The sequence below is a fragment of the Anneissia japonica genome, unplaced genomic scaffold (assembly GCF_011630105.1).
Source record: "Anneissia japonica isolate Jap-2015-1 unplaced genomic scaffold, ASM1163010v1 scaffold288174_len123020_cov194, whole genome shotgun sequence".
Lineage (NCBI taxonomy): Eukaryota > Metazoa > Echinodermata > Crinoidea > Comatulida > Comatulidae > Anneissia > Anneissia japonica.
In genome coordinates, this window is record NW_022736921.1 from 75692 (window position 1) to 91948 (window position 16257).

Genomic DNA, 16257 nt, shown 5'->3' on the forward strand with positions numbered 1-16257 from the left:
TGTATTGACGTCTGAAGTACTTACACTGTCTCTTATACACATCTAGATGTGTATAAGAGACAGATAATAATGTACAATTATATTAGGAAGGAGTAGTGTCTACTGTACATGTTAGGATTGATATTTATACAAGTGTTTACCTTAATAGTCTTCTTCATTGTATTGCTGCCTAGTGTAATTGTACAGATGAGAAATTATTTTTTTTTCTGTTTAAAATTAGGAAGGGATTCTGTTATGTTAGAAATTGTTGTCTATAATATAAATTTATTTCTATTACATTTTGAATAATTGCAGTTCATTTTTGAAAAATTTTACACATCAATAATTTAGATTCCCCCCCCCCCCCAAAAAAAAACCCCAAAAAAAACACTCCTCAATAATTCAATTATTACATTAAATTTCTCATTTAATTATGTTACTGGATTCCACTGACCGACAAGTTGAAACTGTTTAGATGTTTTACTACACAAACCCTTAAATTTATTACTTAGCTAATTTACAGTACAGTATGCAAGGAATATAGAAAAATTATTGTTATTATTATTATTATTATTATTTACGTGTCTTATAACTGACAAAAAATATTTCCTAGTTTCTAATCTTTAATTGAAATCTATAATAACTAGGCTAAGCAAGTGAAATATTGAAGTTTATTGTTCTAGTTTATTACCTTATTCACAGACTTTATATTGATTTTATCTGACAACAGTAGTGACATAAAATATTTATAGTGCCTAAGTATTACATAAAAACATGTTTTAAAAGAATATGATATTGACATTTTTATATATATATTCAACAACAGCAGTATACAGTATTGATTAAAACAGGACGTCTGAAAACGATAGTGAAATAAAATATTTATATACAGGGCTGGAAATTTTGTTTTCCTTCCCTCAAGTTTTATGGTCGGAGGCAAGCATTTTTGTCCTGTGCCTGTTGATATATGTGAATGGCTCTGGCAAAACCAGATGCTTGTCTTTAAAATGGAAATTTTCAAATCAACTAAAATTCCCAAATACTGACCGTCTTAAGACTTGTTGTACTGAAAATATAAATCATCATGTATTCGTCATTCTTACTCTCAATTTTTACATCAATTATTAGCTTTTGACCTTTAGATTACAATAAACTAATAATTCCATTTTTTGAGGGAAGAGCCTTTTTTGTTAGAGTGGGTCACATTAAAGATTATAAATAGAAGAAGATTGAGCAGTTTGTGATATAGTGGAACGTCAGTGAGAGCAATTTCCTCCATCCAAGCGGTGGTGCTATGTCTTAATATCAAGGGCACTTTGTTTTTGTTTTCTGTGGTTTATCCACTCCGTCAAATGGTCAATTATTCACTCCAATTTGTGGGAGGGCGGACGTTCCATCAATTTTAATGCAAATACATAAATAGCTCATTCTTCTGCTATTTAAGTTCTACAGTGCATGCATGCATGCATCTGTTTTAATATATGACATTGATATTGAGGTTTTATATATTCAGTAGTGAGCCATCAAGAACAACAACGAATGCCACACAGGAGCATGGTGAAGAAAGCAGCAACAGTGTCAGTTATTTACAGGTGGATAACACTGTCAGTTTCAAAAAAAGGTAATTGAGAACAAAGAAATGATACATAAAATTGACCTTTCCAGAGTATTGAAAAAACTTAACTGACCAATCATTACAAAGCCAGGAATATTGCTTGTCCCATAAGCACACGTTGTCCCTCATGTTTACGTACGTTTCCAATAGGTGGAGCTTACAAAACTTGCATTGTTTGATATTGTATCTTGTGTTCGTACGTTGTGTTTTTTTTTTTATGTTACAGAATGTATTGAGAAATGTATTGACGTCTGAAGTACTTACATTTCTGGATTTATATAATGTAAAATAAGCTTTTAGATTAAAACAAATTTGTAAATATAGTAAATAGTATATAATGTTTTATTTATAACCATATTTACATGTAAAGTATACATAAATTTGTAAATAAGAGAAAGACATGTATACATTAGCAGGATAAATAATTGGTTATAATATATTTTGTCTAAAATATTAATGTTAAGTTTTAAGTAAAATATTAACAATAGAGAGCTTTATAATTCGTTTCTAGAGATAAGATTACATGTATACACTGACATTTTATGTGCCATTTATATTGTTCCATAAATGAATTTTGATTAGTGTTCTATTTTGTTTTCCTGTACATAAATTGTGTATTACTTGTGAGAATTTTTAAAGGAACCACTGCTTTTTCTTTAGGCAAAGGAATCCTAGTGATAGTGGAGCAGACGACACAGACAACACATTGTGGCTCAACAGACAAACACATCTATCACAGAGTGCTACGAAACACACCCGCATCACACCGTTATCCAAGCCACCATTAACGAGCGCAAGCACTGTGGGTAAACGCAAAATGAGGTAGCGTAACCTGCATCAATCTCCCTTTTTTTTTCCATTTGTGAACTTCATTCTTAAAAAGCCGTTAATCATTCCATGGTGAAATTGAAAGTCGAATGTATTATTAAGTGGAATGTATTTAGTGTCGCACCTCATTTACTTCTCTCCACTTACGTGTGCTACAAATTAAAGGCACTTTAAACTCTTATCTTTAGGAAATAACAAATCGTTACCTAAATTATGCATAAATTCCACACCCACAAAGCACTAATAGGAATCTAGGAATTTGGAAGTAACTAATGAGGAGAATAAAGCTGACATTTAGATTTTCAAGTTCACTTCATCTTGTCAATTAGTGAATGCATGTCAACTGCCAGATTGAATTATTTCAGCTCATGTTAGAAATTATTAGTTAAATTTAGACAACAAACAAGTTATATAATTACTGTAATTCACAAATCTCTATTATTATTTTAACATTTTTTTTTAACAGAATGGCAGTCATTATACAAATTTTGGTTGCTTCAGCATGGGTAATCTGCCATTGACAGGCCTTTTCCGTGATCATCTTGATGTATTTCTTTTACCTCTTGTCTTCAATGTATATATTGTTATTTTTTAATATCATCATACTCTGACTTCTTTTTCATTCTAGATTTTATAATCTGTCCCCTTTCTTTGAAAATTTGAATTCATTTACTAATTAATTTTTTTTTTTTTATGTTCTCAGGGCATTAGGTGCTCCAATGAGAATTAAGAGAGAGTTGGTTTTACCAGATCTTCAAGAGGATGTTAAAGATCCAAACAAGCATTTTTTGCATGGCATTGCTCCCTTGAATGATGTGCCCTTGCGTTCAGATTGTAGCGATGTCACAGACACCTCACTTCACAACACGCTGCCGTCTCTGACATTCAGTATGCTGGGTAAATCTGAGGTAGAGAATAATACAGCAAATCAGCGGAAAAAGACAACTACTTGTAAATTATTTCCAAGCCCTAACAAGAATGTGGCTGATAATCAGTAAGTTAGCAAATACAGTTTAATAATTAGAATTAGAATTTGTTGCAATACATATTTTCAGGGATGTAGTTATGGTAGGCAGAGATAGGTGGGGCCACCCAGCATTGAAGTTTTCAACCCAGTCTAAAGCTAATTTCATGGCCTTTTATCCACCCTTATTAACCCATTTTTCCATCCTTAAAATCAACTCTTATAAAAATTTACCAATGTTATCACCCACCCACCCACCTTTAAAATGTCTGTCACCCAGCCTTAGTTTTCTACAGCTAAACCCCTGAATGTTTTAATTCACTCACATAATAGTAAAACTACAAGTAAAAACCCAGTACTCTGTAAGTGACCCAAGCTCTGATAGTGACCCACCTTAAAAGTTCATCTGTAATAATGACACACAGCTCTAATAGTTGTCGTGGAAAGTCACTATGTATGTGTGGTCAGATGTCAAAAACAGGCATACAGGTAAGTCTAATCAAATGTTTGCAGTTAAGTTTGACAGACTTTGACCTACACTAATTCTAACAGTATAGGACTAGTTCTAGGATAGCTTGATAATATTAAGCTTTCTTTTTTTTTTTTTGCTTCCCAGTCAAGTACCAGAGATGTCACTGGGACATACACGGATGACAAGCGAGTTGCAAAAGCCTTCTGAACCAGTTTCTAATGTTAGTCCCCCAGGAATCGGATCATTACCACATCATTCTGATGCTAGGAAAGCTCAAAGTACCACTGTAGCTCTGGCTATGACTCCAGACTTGAACCCTGTTCCTCCTCCTACCCACGCTGCTCTAGTTATCAGTCCACCCCCAGTTTCATCTATAACCTCAACTATGGTTGCCCCTGCTCTTGCCCCAGTCATTACCCCAGCACCAGTTATTTCCCCTCCTCCAGTAGTTATTGCAGCTCCAGTCCCAGCCCCTGCTGTTGTTCCTACTCCTGTAGTACAAAGCACCCCTCAACCACAAATCACTCAACCTCCAATGCAAGTAAGTCAACTTAAAATAACACTATAATTTATGTTTACAAAAAATTATATTTTAAAAAGTAAATGTTGTGATGTGTTAAGCTGATATAATGTGAACAATAAAATTCCATTTTCTGTATATCTGTGTATATTCTTAGCTTTCAATTTACAGTTAGAATTAAAAAAGTAATTTCCTCTCCATTAAAAAAAAACAACTAATTACGATTTCCTAATCAATTAAAGAGCTTTAGTTAATTAACATAGCTTTGATATATTGTATAATTTTTTTTTTGTGAAAGCTTTTTAAGAAATGGAGTGCCTTCACAAGAAAAGAAGCTGGTCATTTGTATAACCTTTTGCTGTTTCCTATTTTCTGTTGAATTGTATCCTCAATTTTATGTATGTGTGTTATTTGTTACTCTCCTGTGCCTGATAACTTCGCATTTGGCAACTAAATGAGCCAATTGTTTTAATAGCAAAGTTGTTCTTCTCACACTTTGATCAACTTAATAATAATATATGACTTGCAGAAATAATAATGTGAATTATATAAACTAATCACATCGAAAGATTCTAATTTGATGTAATAAAAGTAACAGCGTTAGCTCTAGTTTACTTTATTAAGACAACCTTGACATATTCAAAAGCACAAGGTATATTATTAGAACTTGTTCTCCATTCGACTTCTTGAGATTTAAATGTAATTTATGTGAAATGTAGACAGCGCTGGGCTAGAAATTGATTTTCTGTAAATGACTTTAATTTGTAAAATCTATGACACTTAAAAACAGGTACAATTAGATTGTCCTTGCTTGCTATGAATACTTTATTTTATTTTATTTGCAAATTATGTTTTCTAAATTGTATAAAATTTGTGTGTTTTAGGCGGATCAGAGTAAAAACATGATTTATGTGAATAATAAGCAATACACAATACTGAAACTTATAGGCAAGGGAGGCTCATCGAAGGCAAGTACAGTATATTATATATTTTTTTCCTTCTACTTCTGTAGAATGGAAATGCTTATGTTTTTCCTTAAAATTCTAGATCCAGAATAAAAAAGCTGACTTGTAGTTTTACACATCCAATGACATATTGGTGATGCCGAAGGTCAGGACATAAATGAATTTGTTAACTGTGTTTAGAGTAATTAAATGTCTCAAATATATCATTAAGATCAAGAAATAATAAGAAATGTTGAAAATTTAACAACTTATAAAAATATGGACAATAAGTGTAAGCTTTTGACATTTGACATAGTGCAAATAAAACTACAAAATGGCTTTTTTACCAAATCAATGACAAAGACTTACAGTCCCGCTGACTAATTAGGAGTAGATATGGCTAAGTGATTTAGAGGCTCATCTCCATTCCTTGATTTATTGGGTCAAAGGCATGCTAATTTCAAGCGTGTATTCTCATGTTTGATGTGAATGAATTTGTTAAAGTTACTAGTCGTACATTATGCATCAACTGATACATGAAAAATGGCACAATCCACCTTTCTTTCTAATTATAATAGATTTTATTTGTAACTTGCTCAGATAGTTAATCTTTTGCTTGAAGGAAACTTTGTTGTATAGTTGAAAGGGCCATATGCCGATCTCTGACAGATATTGATGTTATACGAGTATTCATTCATTTTTTATTTTTTAGTAATAATAGGTTATATTAAGGTTGATATTTAAGGATGCGAACATGATGTATTGTTTTTTATATTTCTCGTTTTTTTTTAATAGTTAAGAATGATATCTTAAACATTTTATTTGGGGGTCATATGAGACAAGTGATCTTTGTAATTTGTAATGTTGTATATTTATGCCATAAATTATATTTATATTATGCTATAAATTCTGAGATGTTTGAAACAAAAAGGCAGGCATTTGTGGTCGCATGAATGTAACAACAGGTTTTATTAAGTTTGATATATAGATGTAAAAGTGATATATTATTTTGTATCTTTCCATTTTTATAGTTATAAATGATTTTATTTGGGGTCCTGTGAGACAAAATATGTATTTTTCGTTTGTCTTGTCTTCCTAGTTTTTTTCCCTTCTTTGTAATGTGTAATGTTGTATATTTATTGTTTGGCTTGTATTCCTTTATTTTTAGACTTTATATTGTATATTTTATGTCTATCCTCTAAGTGGCTATTTTTTGCCGATAGGTATATCAAGTATACAGTGCTGACGTGAAGAATGTTTTGGCCATCAAACGTGTTGATCTTGAACTAGCTGATGACCTCACTAAACAGGGCTATATTAATGAGATCACTTTACTGACAAGACTTCAGAAGAAAACAGAAAAGATTATCAAACTGTATGACTTGTAAGTACTGTAGTATATTTGCTAATTAAATGACTTTTTGCATTCAAGCATATCTAAAATATTGAAATAGGGTGATGCAAAATAAATGTAGCATTTTATAATAAAAACACTTTTTATTATATTTTATTGTAAACATTAAACAGTTAAAATTTCTAACAAATATATATATGAATTTGAAGGAAAAAATATAAAAAAATATATTATGTAAAAATAAACATAAATAAGGTAATTTCATCGCTCTAGAAGGACCGAGCCATGATAAATGATTTGTGATAATATTTTAATATTGTTTGCAGGTTTACATAGTAAAGTAATGACATTTGTATTAGCTTTTTCACACCTAGTATCAGCTATTGTTTACTTTTCCACCAATCACCAGCAAGTCTCATATTCCAATCATATAAGTATTTCTCTGTTTGGACTTTCTGTCTGCAGATGTTAATATTATTCTCCTGGTGACAATTAAAGCAACTAATCGAAATGTCAAGACATTTTCAACAAAACAAATGTTCTTTTCAGAACTCTGTCTATGTGGTGTACTGCAAGCATTTAATATAATATTTTATAGCAGAAAAAATATTAGATATGATTTTCTAATGTATGAAAACTTATGTGATGTTATCAGTTTAGGCTGTATTTAAAGTTCCAACATCAGTACATTTTAACGTTTCTTTCTTTTTTTTATGTAGTCAAATAACAGATTCACTTATTGTGATGGTGATGGAATGTGGTAGTATTGACTTGTCAACATTCTTACGCCGAAATAAAAATATCAGGGAGGACAAGATCAGATTCTACTGGCACGAGATGCTGGAAGCTGTCCATGTTATTCATCAAGAAGGTTTGTAGCTGAATCCATTAATCTGATATTTTAGAAATGATTTTAGAGAGTGTTTTAATCATGTTATTGTATCCATTCTCCTCTATGTTGGTGAGTAAATAAATTTTGACACAGGTCATCATGTCATAACATGCAGATGGCTTGAGTACCCACTTCTTCCCCAGTAATATTGCACATTCCACCTATCCTTCACTCTTCAATATCCCTTTATTTGAAAACAGAATCAAGTACTTTCTTCTCTGCAACTTTGGAAAATTGTCCAAATGGTAACTCGCCCCCTGAACCCTTCACTTACATCCTGCCGCCATTGTTCTACATCCCTTTGCTACTCTATTCCTACCTATCGCATGTCAAACTTCTCGTTTTGCTTTATTTTTTCTTCCGTACTCACTGAAATCGCATATTTCATTTTCATTTAATCCATGTCAGATTTGCTCCTCCACTGTCAAACAACGTGACCTTTAATTTTTTTTTGTGGTTCTTCCAATTTTTTATATATCCCACTGAGTTTATCTTTGTGAATTTTGTGAACTTGTGAAATTGTTTTTAGCAGATATTGGCCCACGATGGTTTTCGAAGCAATAAAAGAAATTGAATTTAATTTAATTGCAGTAACCTATCATTATGCATATTATATAGCATTAAACAATAATGAGGTAGGCATATGTTACTTTTTCCTATCATAGACGGGTACAAAATGCCAGAAATTGCCTGCAGATATTTGACATTAAAAGTGTATTTCCTTACAGGTATTGTACACAGTGATCTGAAGCCAGCAAATTTCCTATTTGTGGAGGCTACACTGAAGCTGATTGACTTTGGGATTGCAAATGCCATACAGGTGGACCAGACCAGCGTGTTGAGAGATCAGCAGATTGGCACCCTTAATTACATGTCCCCTGAGGCCATTCAGGACACATCGCCCACTCCTGCAATGGATTCATCTGGTCGAAGAAAACCAAGATTAAAGGTAAATATCTCATTTGAAAGCATGTACTAAATATTGTGTTAGATTGAAAGTACATGGAGTATCTATCATATATTTCCTTGTAAAATATGAAACATGTAATGATGATGATGATGACAATAACGACGGCAGTGATGGCGATGTTAATGGTGGCAGTTGTTGAGTCATGCTGGCTAGTACAGTAGTTTAATGTGATGATGATGATGGATATTGTAGACAGAGAATTAAGATACAGTGCCTTAATCAAGGACCTATGTGTCCTATGACACAGTGTGTGCTGAGCTTTATTATGTAATTACAGTAAAACGTCCATTTTATGAACCTCGATTTTACGAATAGTCAATTTTATAAATGGTCTTTTCCCCAGAAGAAGTCATCATCGACCACTTATTACCGTAAAAAAAGTCTGATTGCTCACATTTTACGAAGTGATAATGTATATTTTTCTTAATAAAATCAAAATTTGTTGTATTTATTTATTAATGGTTCGATCTTTTCTTCCATTTCTGGTATAATAATCACTATATTAATGTAGTAAACATAACCAGAACAACGAACTACCAACACAAGTGTCGTCGGATTAAGCACACATGATGACGAACGAGAGTGTTACTGTTACTGTTACTGTTTTTATTCATCATCATCAATAAATTATTTACATTTCACAAGAGAAAAAAGAAAATTTTGTTTTTTTATTGATAAATGAATGGAGGCCTGTATAGGTCCGGAGACACTTAAGCTCAAGCCACCTAAAAAAAGAAAAAACAATTAATAATTTGAGGCTTTAAAAAGTTTTTTAGTCAGTTGGGGTCAGCAACTTATTGACATCGTGAATGATCGCGAAATGCATGTAAACAACACAATTCGGCTATCTAACAACTAGAAAAAACATGTTAGAAAGGTCCATAAAACATACAGATGTTTGAATAAGAGTTAAAATAATATTTTGCTAAGTGGAAGAATGTCAGCGATTAAAATAATTTGGTTTTTATCGAAGGTAAATTAAATAGGGTATTAAGGGGACACTTTTTTTAGTCGCGAAGGTGTCTCTTTAATAGGGGTTCTACTGTATTTGTAGAAGTCGGCTAAGCTACTCATTAAAATCATATCCTGAGCTTTTGCCCAAGATAAGGCTGGTACGTAAAGTAATGGGTAGGTTTATACCCAAGGCACTATGGTATTGATTACTTGTAAAGTATAGTCCATCAGACGGTGTATTTGGAGATGTCCTGTCTGTCGGTTTAACTAACCTAAGCAGTAAATGCAATGTTTCCATTGCTTCCTTTGTCTGTGTAAGTATGTTAATAGCTTTCAATTGCTTCAGTGTATGTCTTATTGGAAGATGACATATTTGACGCCTTTAAATCTGCCGATTACGTATGGTAAATGAGGAAGAAGTAGATTATGTTCATTTGAATTGTAGAATTCACTATACTTATAGTTTCAAGTTACAATCCCCCATACTCCGTCTGAGTGTGATATATTCAATGATAATGTCTGTTGTAAAATTTAGGAAATTTTTCTAAAAATTGAATCAAAACATTTAATTTTCTTTAAAAAAGAAAAAACACCAAGAATTGCATCTGTGTTTATTATTCTTATATCTTTATTGCCATCAAAGGAAAAGAAAATCAATTACAACCAGTAGCTGAATTGGTGTATTCTTATTACAAAATGTGTTTCAATTTTAAAGTTTATTGTGTATCTCTGATAGATGAGGAAAACATTTTTTAATTTTTAATTTTAGTTGAAAGCTAATAAAGTTAGGTAATATACAAAGTAAGAAATTCATACTTGGCAAAGATTTTAATTTTCAATAAAGGGTTAAACAGTAATATGAGAGCTATAAAATGGTAAAAGAGTAATTCAAATCCAACATTTCATTATGAATTTGCTGAAGTTTAAACATACAGCTGTTTAAAGAATAATATTTGGGAAATCATCCTTCAAAGTTTACGATTTAGAGAATTTCTCAGGCAGAAACCATTACCAAATCGTTAAAAATTGTTGTTTTAAAATCGATTTCAAAAATTTTGACATTGCAGCATGTTTTGGTCATTATCTCTGAAACACGATTTGCGACTGGTTTGGCTTGTCATTGCCACATATATGGAAGATTATTGTTTGGCAGCCTAAACAACAAAAGACATTTGTTAATATGGGACCACAGAAAAGTGGTCTTTAATTGGAGGGGCTTTTAATTTGAGTGAGACACATATTTTCATATGGAGATTTTTAAATAAATGAATTATAAATTCATAAACAAATATTTAAAAAAAACCAAAATATTGTGTAATTTCATGAATTGTTTATTTTTTGTTTGTAGATAAATTGCCAAAGTGATGTTTGGTCATTAGGCTGCATTCTTTACTACATGGTATATGGCAAGACTCCATTCCAACACATCACAAATGGTTTGATGAAGCTACATGCTATTATTGACCCCAGTCATGAAATCAACTTCCCAGCAATTAGCAATAAAGACCTTTATGATGTCCTTCAGGTACGCATCATATTTCCTAATTTTATTTGACAAAAACATGTGACGTGCCTAAACACGTAACCTTTTGTAAATTTTATTCTCATTCAAATTTTTACTCATGAGATGTGTATAAGAGACAGCCACATTGGCTTCATCTGGAGAAATTGCAGGGAAATAAATAGCCCACGCGCCATGGTTACATCATGACCATATAAGTAAATTAAATTTTCGTTTTTGGTCACTGATAATCTTGACCGAGCTTTAAAGCTACTGTCAAACAATGATTATTTGATGGCTCGCTATTAAATAAATCATCCGTCTCTCCCTATCCTGCTGTTCAACGTAATGCAGGGGGTTGAGTGATTTAGGTGTTCTGTATTTGTTGAACACACACTGCGTCCGTCATATGACAGGCTGTCGTAATTAAATTTACATATTTGCTTGTATTAGAAATGTCTGATTCGTAACCCAAAAGAACGTCCGTCCATCGAGACACTTCTGAAGCACCCGTTCCTAAGGAACAAGACACAAGGTAAGCTGTTGCAGGAACCAAGTACAATTTCACTACTTTACATAATGATTATATGTGATTATAACAGTATAAAGATGATGATGGTGAATGTAGCAGCCTCCAGATTATATCCTGGTCAGCTGATCACTTAACTCTCCTTGTGCTCTACCTATGTATGGTATATGCACATAACTTTATGTGTAACGTCAACTAACATGTATTGTAATAATATAATAATCAAGATGTAATGATTAAAAAACCATGTTTCCTCACTAAACAAACACTCCTAACTAGATTCAGGATTCTAAACGATGAGTTATGATAATAACTATGATGCACTTTCAAATATAAATTTGAAATCTGTAAATGCTTATAAGATACAAAATATACAAATATACACACGTTCAAATTTACGTCAATGAATTTTTTTTTTTTTTTAGATGAATTGGCAAGTTCAACGAACTCTGGTATGTGTGACTTTAGCGCAAGTCAACTGCAGGCTCTGATAAGTCAGCTTTCATCAGTCCGGGTGCATTCGCCAAAAAGTTTGAGTGCAATATCAAAGGCAAAGGTATGTCTTTATTATGTTGTCCTGGTCTGTGTTCACATTTGTGGCTAATGCTGTGTTACCCAGTAACATTGCTTGTGGTCAACACTCAAAGTGAAACTAAAGCCGGGGCAATCAATGCGCCGGACGGTCATAGTGATTCTATGCAATTTGATTGAAATATGGGTAGAATCAGAATAGACTGCAAAGACAAGACTGTGGGTAGTAATCACTTGCACAAGGTCTGCATAGTAACTTCAGTGTTAATTGTTATTTAGTTTCATTTGTTATTTGGTATTTACAAAGTGCCATCAGGCTACAAAGTGCTGTGTTTCCCCCTGGTCAAAGGATTTACATGCTTAAATGGCTTGAATGTTGCTGACACATGCTATTAGTTGCTTCCAGTGTTGTTCATGTAATAATCAGTCGAATAAAATGCTTTGTAATCAGATTTTAGGTACATTATTTTCAAGATGTCTGCCAGTAATGTAGGTGTAATGTAAGACCATTACACCTACATTAGTGGGACCGCTATGCTATGATACGTTGCTCCAACGAATAATTACAGTTTACATATACAGGTCTCCCTTCAATTAAAGACCACATTTGGAACCCGGGTAACTATGGTCTTTAGCAGCTTTGGTCTCTAATTAGAATACAGTTGAACTTGCATTAGTCGACTGTGCCTAAGTTGAATAATTTCTAAGTCGATCTTATTTTACATGCCAAATTGTTGTGTTTTCCATCAATTAACAACCTGTAAGTCGAATTTATTTAAGTTGAACAATATTTCAATGGCATTTTGGATTCCACTTAGGCAAGTTCAGCTGTAATAAAGATAAGACATTGGTTAATAAAGTGGTCTTTAATTGGAGGGTCTTTAATCAGAGGGGTCAGAGGTAGACCTGTGTATGACATTACATAAGACTACCCTCTGTAAAGATTCAGTTTATCTTTTCTTTTTGAACAGGGTTTGATCGAACAGCTTACAAAAAAAAGTGGCATTTCTGACACACCTGCAGAGTTAGAACAAGCAGTAAGTTCATCAAATTTTGAAAAAAATCTACTTTATTTTGATTACTTTTGGTAATAATTTATTATTTAATGTCCATCCAATGTTTGATTATTCTTTTGAAGATTTCTGGTAGTCATCCCGCTTCCTTGCCAGTAATAGAAACAGCGCCCTCGATGTCAGCTGGCGTTTTTCCGTTGTCTCAACCTCCAATGAAACAGGCAAAGATGTCTGCTAGACAGCCTCTCCAATCAGTCAACATGGTGGATGTTCAGAAAGTCCAGACCAACTTGAAATCAGGAACATCGACATCCAGTGCAGGACTCAAACACAGACATGAAATAAACGATAAGGTTAATGTTCATATTAATAAATTAAAATATGATAGTAAGTGAAGTAATAACTATGATAATGATGATGGTATCATTTTAATATAGCATACATTTCTAGATGTTTCAAATTATTACAATGACTTACGTTGCCTCCTGTTGTAAGAGGGCGACATTTAATATTATTAAAGTTTAGTAATCTATGCTCCTGGATAGGGACAGATCACATGAATAAAGTTCTTCACCCATGGATGTCAAAATTGAAGTCCTTGTATCAACAATTGTCACATAAAGCAAAATGTTTCAGAAACTATTCTTCATTCACTTAATGAAGATTTTATTTGTGTGTTTTTTTAAAGGAGAATCTTGGCATGAGAGAAAGTATGGTTAATAGTCAATGACGGACTGATGATTGCAACTTACGTAAGTTTATATATTGTTATTGTTTAAATAACAACATTTGTGTTAAAGATGTATCATCCCCTGAAAAATGACAAAAAAGGAACATGTCTTACTTTCACTTACTCACCCCTGCCCTGAAGGCTCAGCATAAAATTCAACTTTTAATTAACTTATGCCTGTTTTGATGTAGCACTGGCATGTGTAACATGAAGGAGGGAGTGGCTACCCAAGGAATATAATTTCACAATTGGAATTCCCATTTGGTCCCTACAAACTCAGTATAATATTGTGTAGATAAATATTTATGATGCTCTATTAAATTACTAATCCTGAAATTAATTACTGATGATCATTTTTGTTTAACTTGACAGATTCTAAGTAGCAGTTGGATAGCTGTTGCTTCTTCAACAACATTGTGATGGTCTTTTACTGAGGTGGTCTGTGATGGCATTGTACAAAAAATTATATTGTAATTTGTGTGTTTTTTAATCACTCTGGAAGTAGCAGTCTAGATTAGTTTTAGCTTTGTCCTCAGTTGTAGGTCTAAAGCCCTATCCAGGAAAACATGTGACATGCCTAAATAAGGTCATGATGACATCACACCATGACCATATATAGGCACATCATGACTATATATAGGCATACAACAGTTTTTTGGTAACCTGCATGGCGTTTTAGTTTTGGGTATCACCTCAGTTGTAGAATAAGATAGTCCTGACATTTGCACCAAAAATTTGTTTGTGCATTCTATTTTATATTTACTTTCACTTACCCTTTTCAAATTTGATTATGCAGATACAGATTTTAATGCTTAAGTTTTATAATATACAGTAATCATGAAACATACTTTTCCGGTTTTTTTTCTGCAAAACAGTATCATTATCTTTTCTTTATAAGTAAATAATAATAATACATTTTATCTTTGGTTTCAGTAAGAAATGTTATTTCAAGCACTTTCTTTTTGTCGCAGTTAAGACATCATTATTAGAAAATTTCATCAAGCAAGTTATATAATAATAAAATAATATCCATAGTTAAAATAGTTTTTTGAGAATAAACAAACATAAATAAATATACATTATTCCATAGATTAATAATTGGTGAATGCTGGTGACAATGAACATAATATAATTAATATAATTAATCGTTTACATGGATTAGCCGTAGTAGCTGTAGGCTATTATGGCTTTGTATATATTTACATACAGTAAACAAACAATGAAATAGGTTTTTGTCAAACCGGTTTTTGCATGTGTACTCCCCGACAGCTTGACATTCCTGTGCTATATTTTCTAGGTACATTTTTAAATGACCAAGGCAGGTTTCGCCCTTCAGAAAGGTTTTATTTCATCCTTTAATGAGATGTTTAGAAAGGGTAATACGGAATGGCATATCAGCCAGTAAAGGGCCAGTGGGAAGAAGGGTCTTGCTACTTTCCTAATTAGCATGAACATTCGCTACTTAATTGTGTACACCATTGTCTGGTACCGTAGGCAAAGAACTAATAGGCCGACTAGCCCAAGATAGTTTTATCAGTGGCGTATCTAGGGTTATTGAAATGAGGGATGCAAAGGTGAAGTTGGGAGCTCGATGATAAAGTGAGGCGGTACTATGTGGCAAAATAAGGTGGTATTAGGTGATTTTTAACTACTATAACATAATTGCTTTGCTTCAAAAAATTCCAGTTGGGTGGGGAAAGGAGGTGCACAAGCTTATTTTGGGAGCCCATTGCACCCACCAGATACGCCACTGACTTTCTTTTGTGAGAGGTGGGTATGAATTCCATCCTAAGACAGTCTAGATCATTCAAATCTACACAAATAAGGCCAGTCCCTTATTGTGACGTACGTACGACAATCAGCTGACAAAACATTCTCTTTTCCCTCTTTGAGCACTTGACAACATAACACCGTATGTTGATTGTTGATAGCAGACTAAGCGAATTGTCATAAAAACGATTTTTTCCGCCCCTTTCTAAGTGTTGCATTCACCACAGAGTTGTGTCGAGGCAGTGTTTGTGGGCATCCGATATGACTAATGGTGGAACTATAGACGCATTTGTACAAACGAGAATAACAAGCCAACAAGGTATACACGCGCATTCCGGTCTGACTTAAACTTGTGATTGCATCGTATGTGACGCAAATGTATCCACTAACTACTGTACTAGGTATGTTGACAGTAGTTAGTAATCTGTATAATTTTGTACATAATATGCATTGTTGTAATGTGAATAAAAGCCGAATATATAACGACCTTCCTGCTTTGTTTTTTTCTTCTGTTTCTTCGAATTATATCATGCGATACAGGTATTAGACGACCTCCTAGTTTCAGAAGATTTTGAAAGATTTTTGTATGTCGAGCGTATAAGACGATCCCCATACTACCTACCTCTGTCCGCACTATAACATTTTCTGTGATAAAATGATCTGTAAAACCTCAAATAGAAGGCCTGGGCCT

At 33.0% G+C, this 16257-nt stretch overlaps 1 protein-coding gene across 4 annotated transcripts in view; it reads left to right on the top strand.

Annotated features, from left to right (window-relative positions):
• Nucleotides 1-16053, top strand: part of LOC117116946 (dual specificity protein kinase Ttk-like) — a 25570-nt gene extending 9517 nt beyond the window's left edge. The window contains exons 6-20 of one of the 4 annotated variants that reach the window (XM_033261081.1): nt 1493-1600; nt 2255-2416; nt 3126-3416; nt 4003-4399; nt 5263-5346; nt 6546-6706; nt 7396-7547; nt 8297-8517; nt 10841-11017; nt 11447-11528; nt 11948-12078; nt 13025-13090; nt 13192-13419; nt 13755-13818; nt 14169-16053. In XM_033261081.1, the coding sequence (XP_033116972.1) occupies nt 1493-1600; nt 2255-2416; nt 3126-3416; nt 4003-4399; nt 5263-5346; nt 6546-6706; nt 7396-7547; nt 8297-8517; nt 10841-11017; nt 11447-11528; nt 11948-12078; nt 13025-13090; nt 13192-13419; nt 13755-13796 (2302 nt within the window). In that variant the 3' untranslated portion in view covers nt 13797-13818; nt 14169-16053. Of the gene's footprint in view, nt 1-1492; nt 1601-2252; nt 2417-3125; nt 3417-4002; nt 4400-5262; nt 5347-6545; nt 6707-7395; nt 7548-8296; nt 8518-10840; nt 11018-11446; nt 11529-11947; nt 12079-13024; nt 13091-13191; nt 13420-13754; nt 13819-14168 lie in introns of all 4 variants that reach the window. The other 3 variants (XM_033261082.1, XM_033261084.1, XM_033261085.1) reach the window with 3 other exon arrangements.
• The last annotated feature ends 204 nt before the right edge of the window (nt 16054-16257 follow it).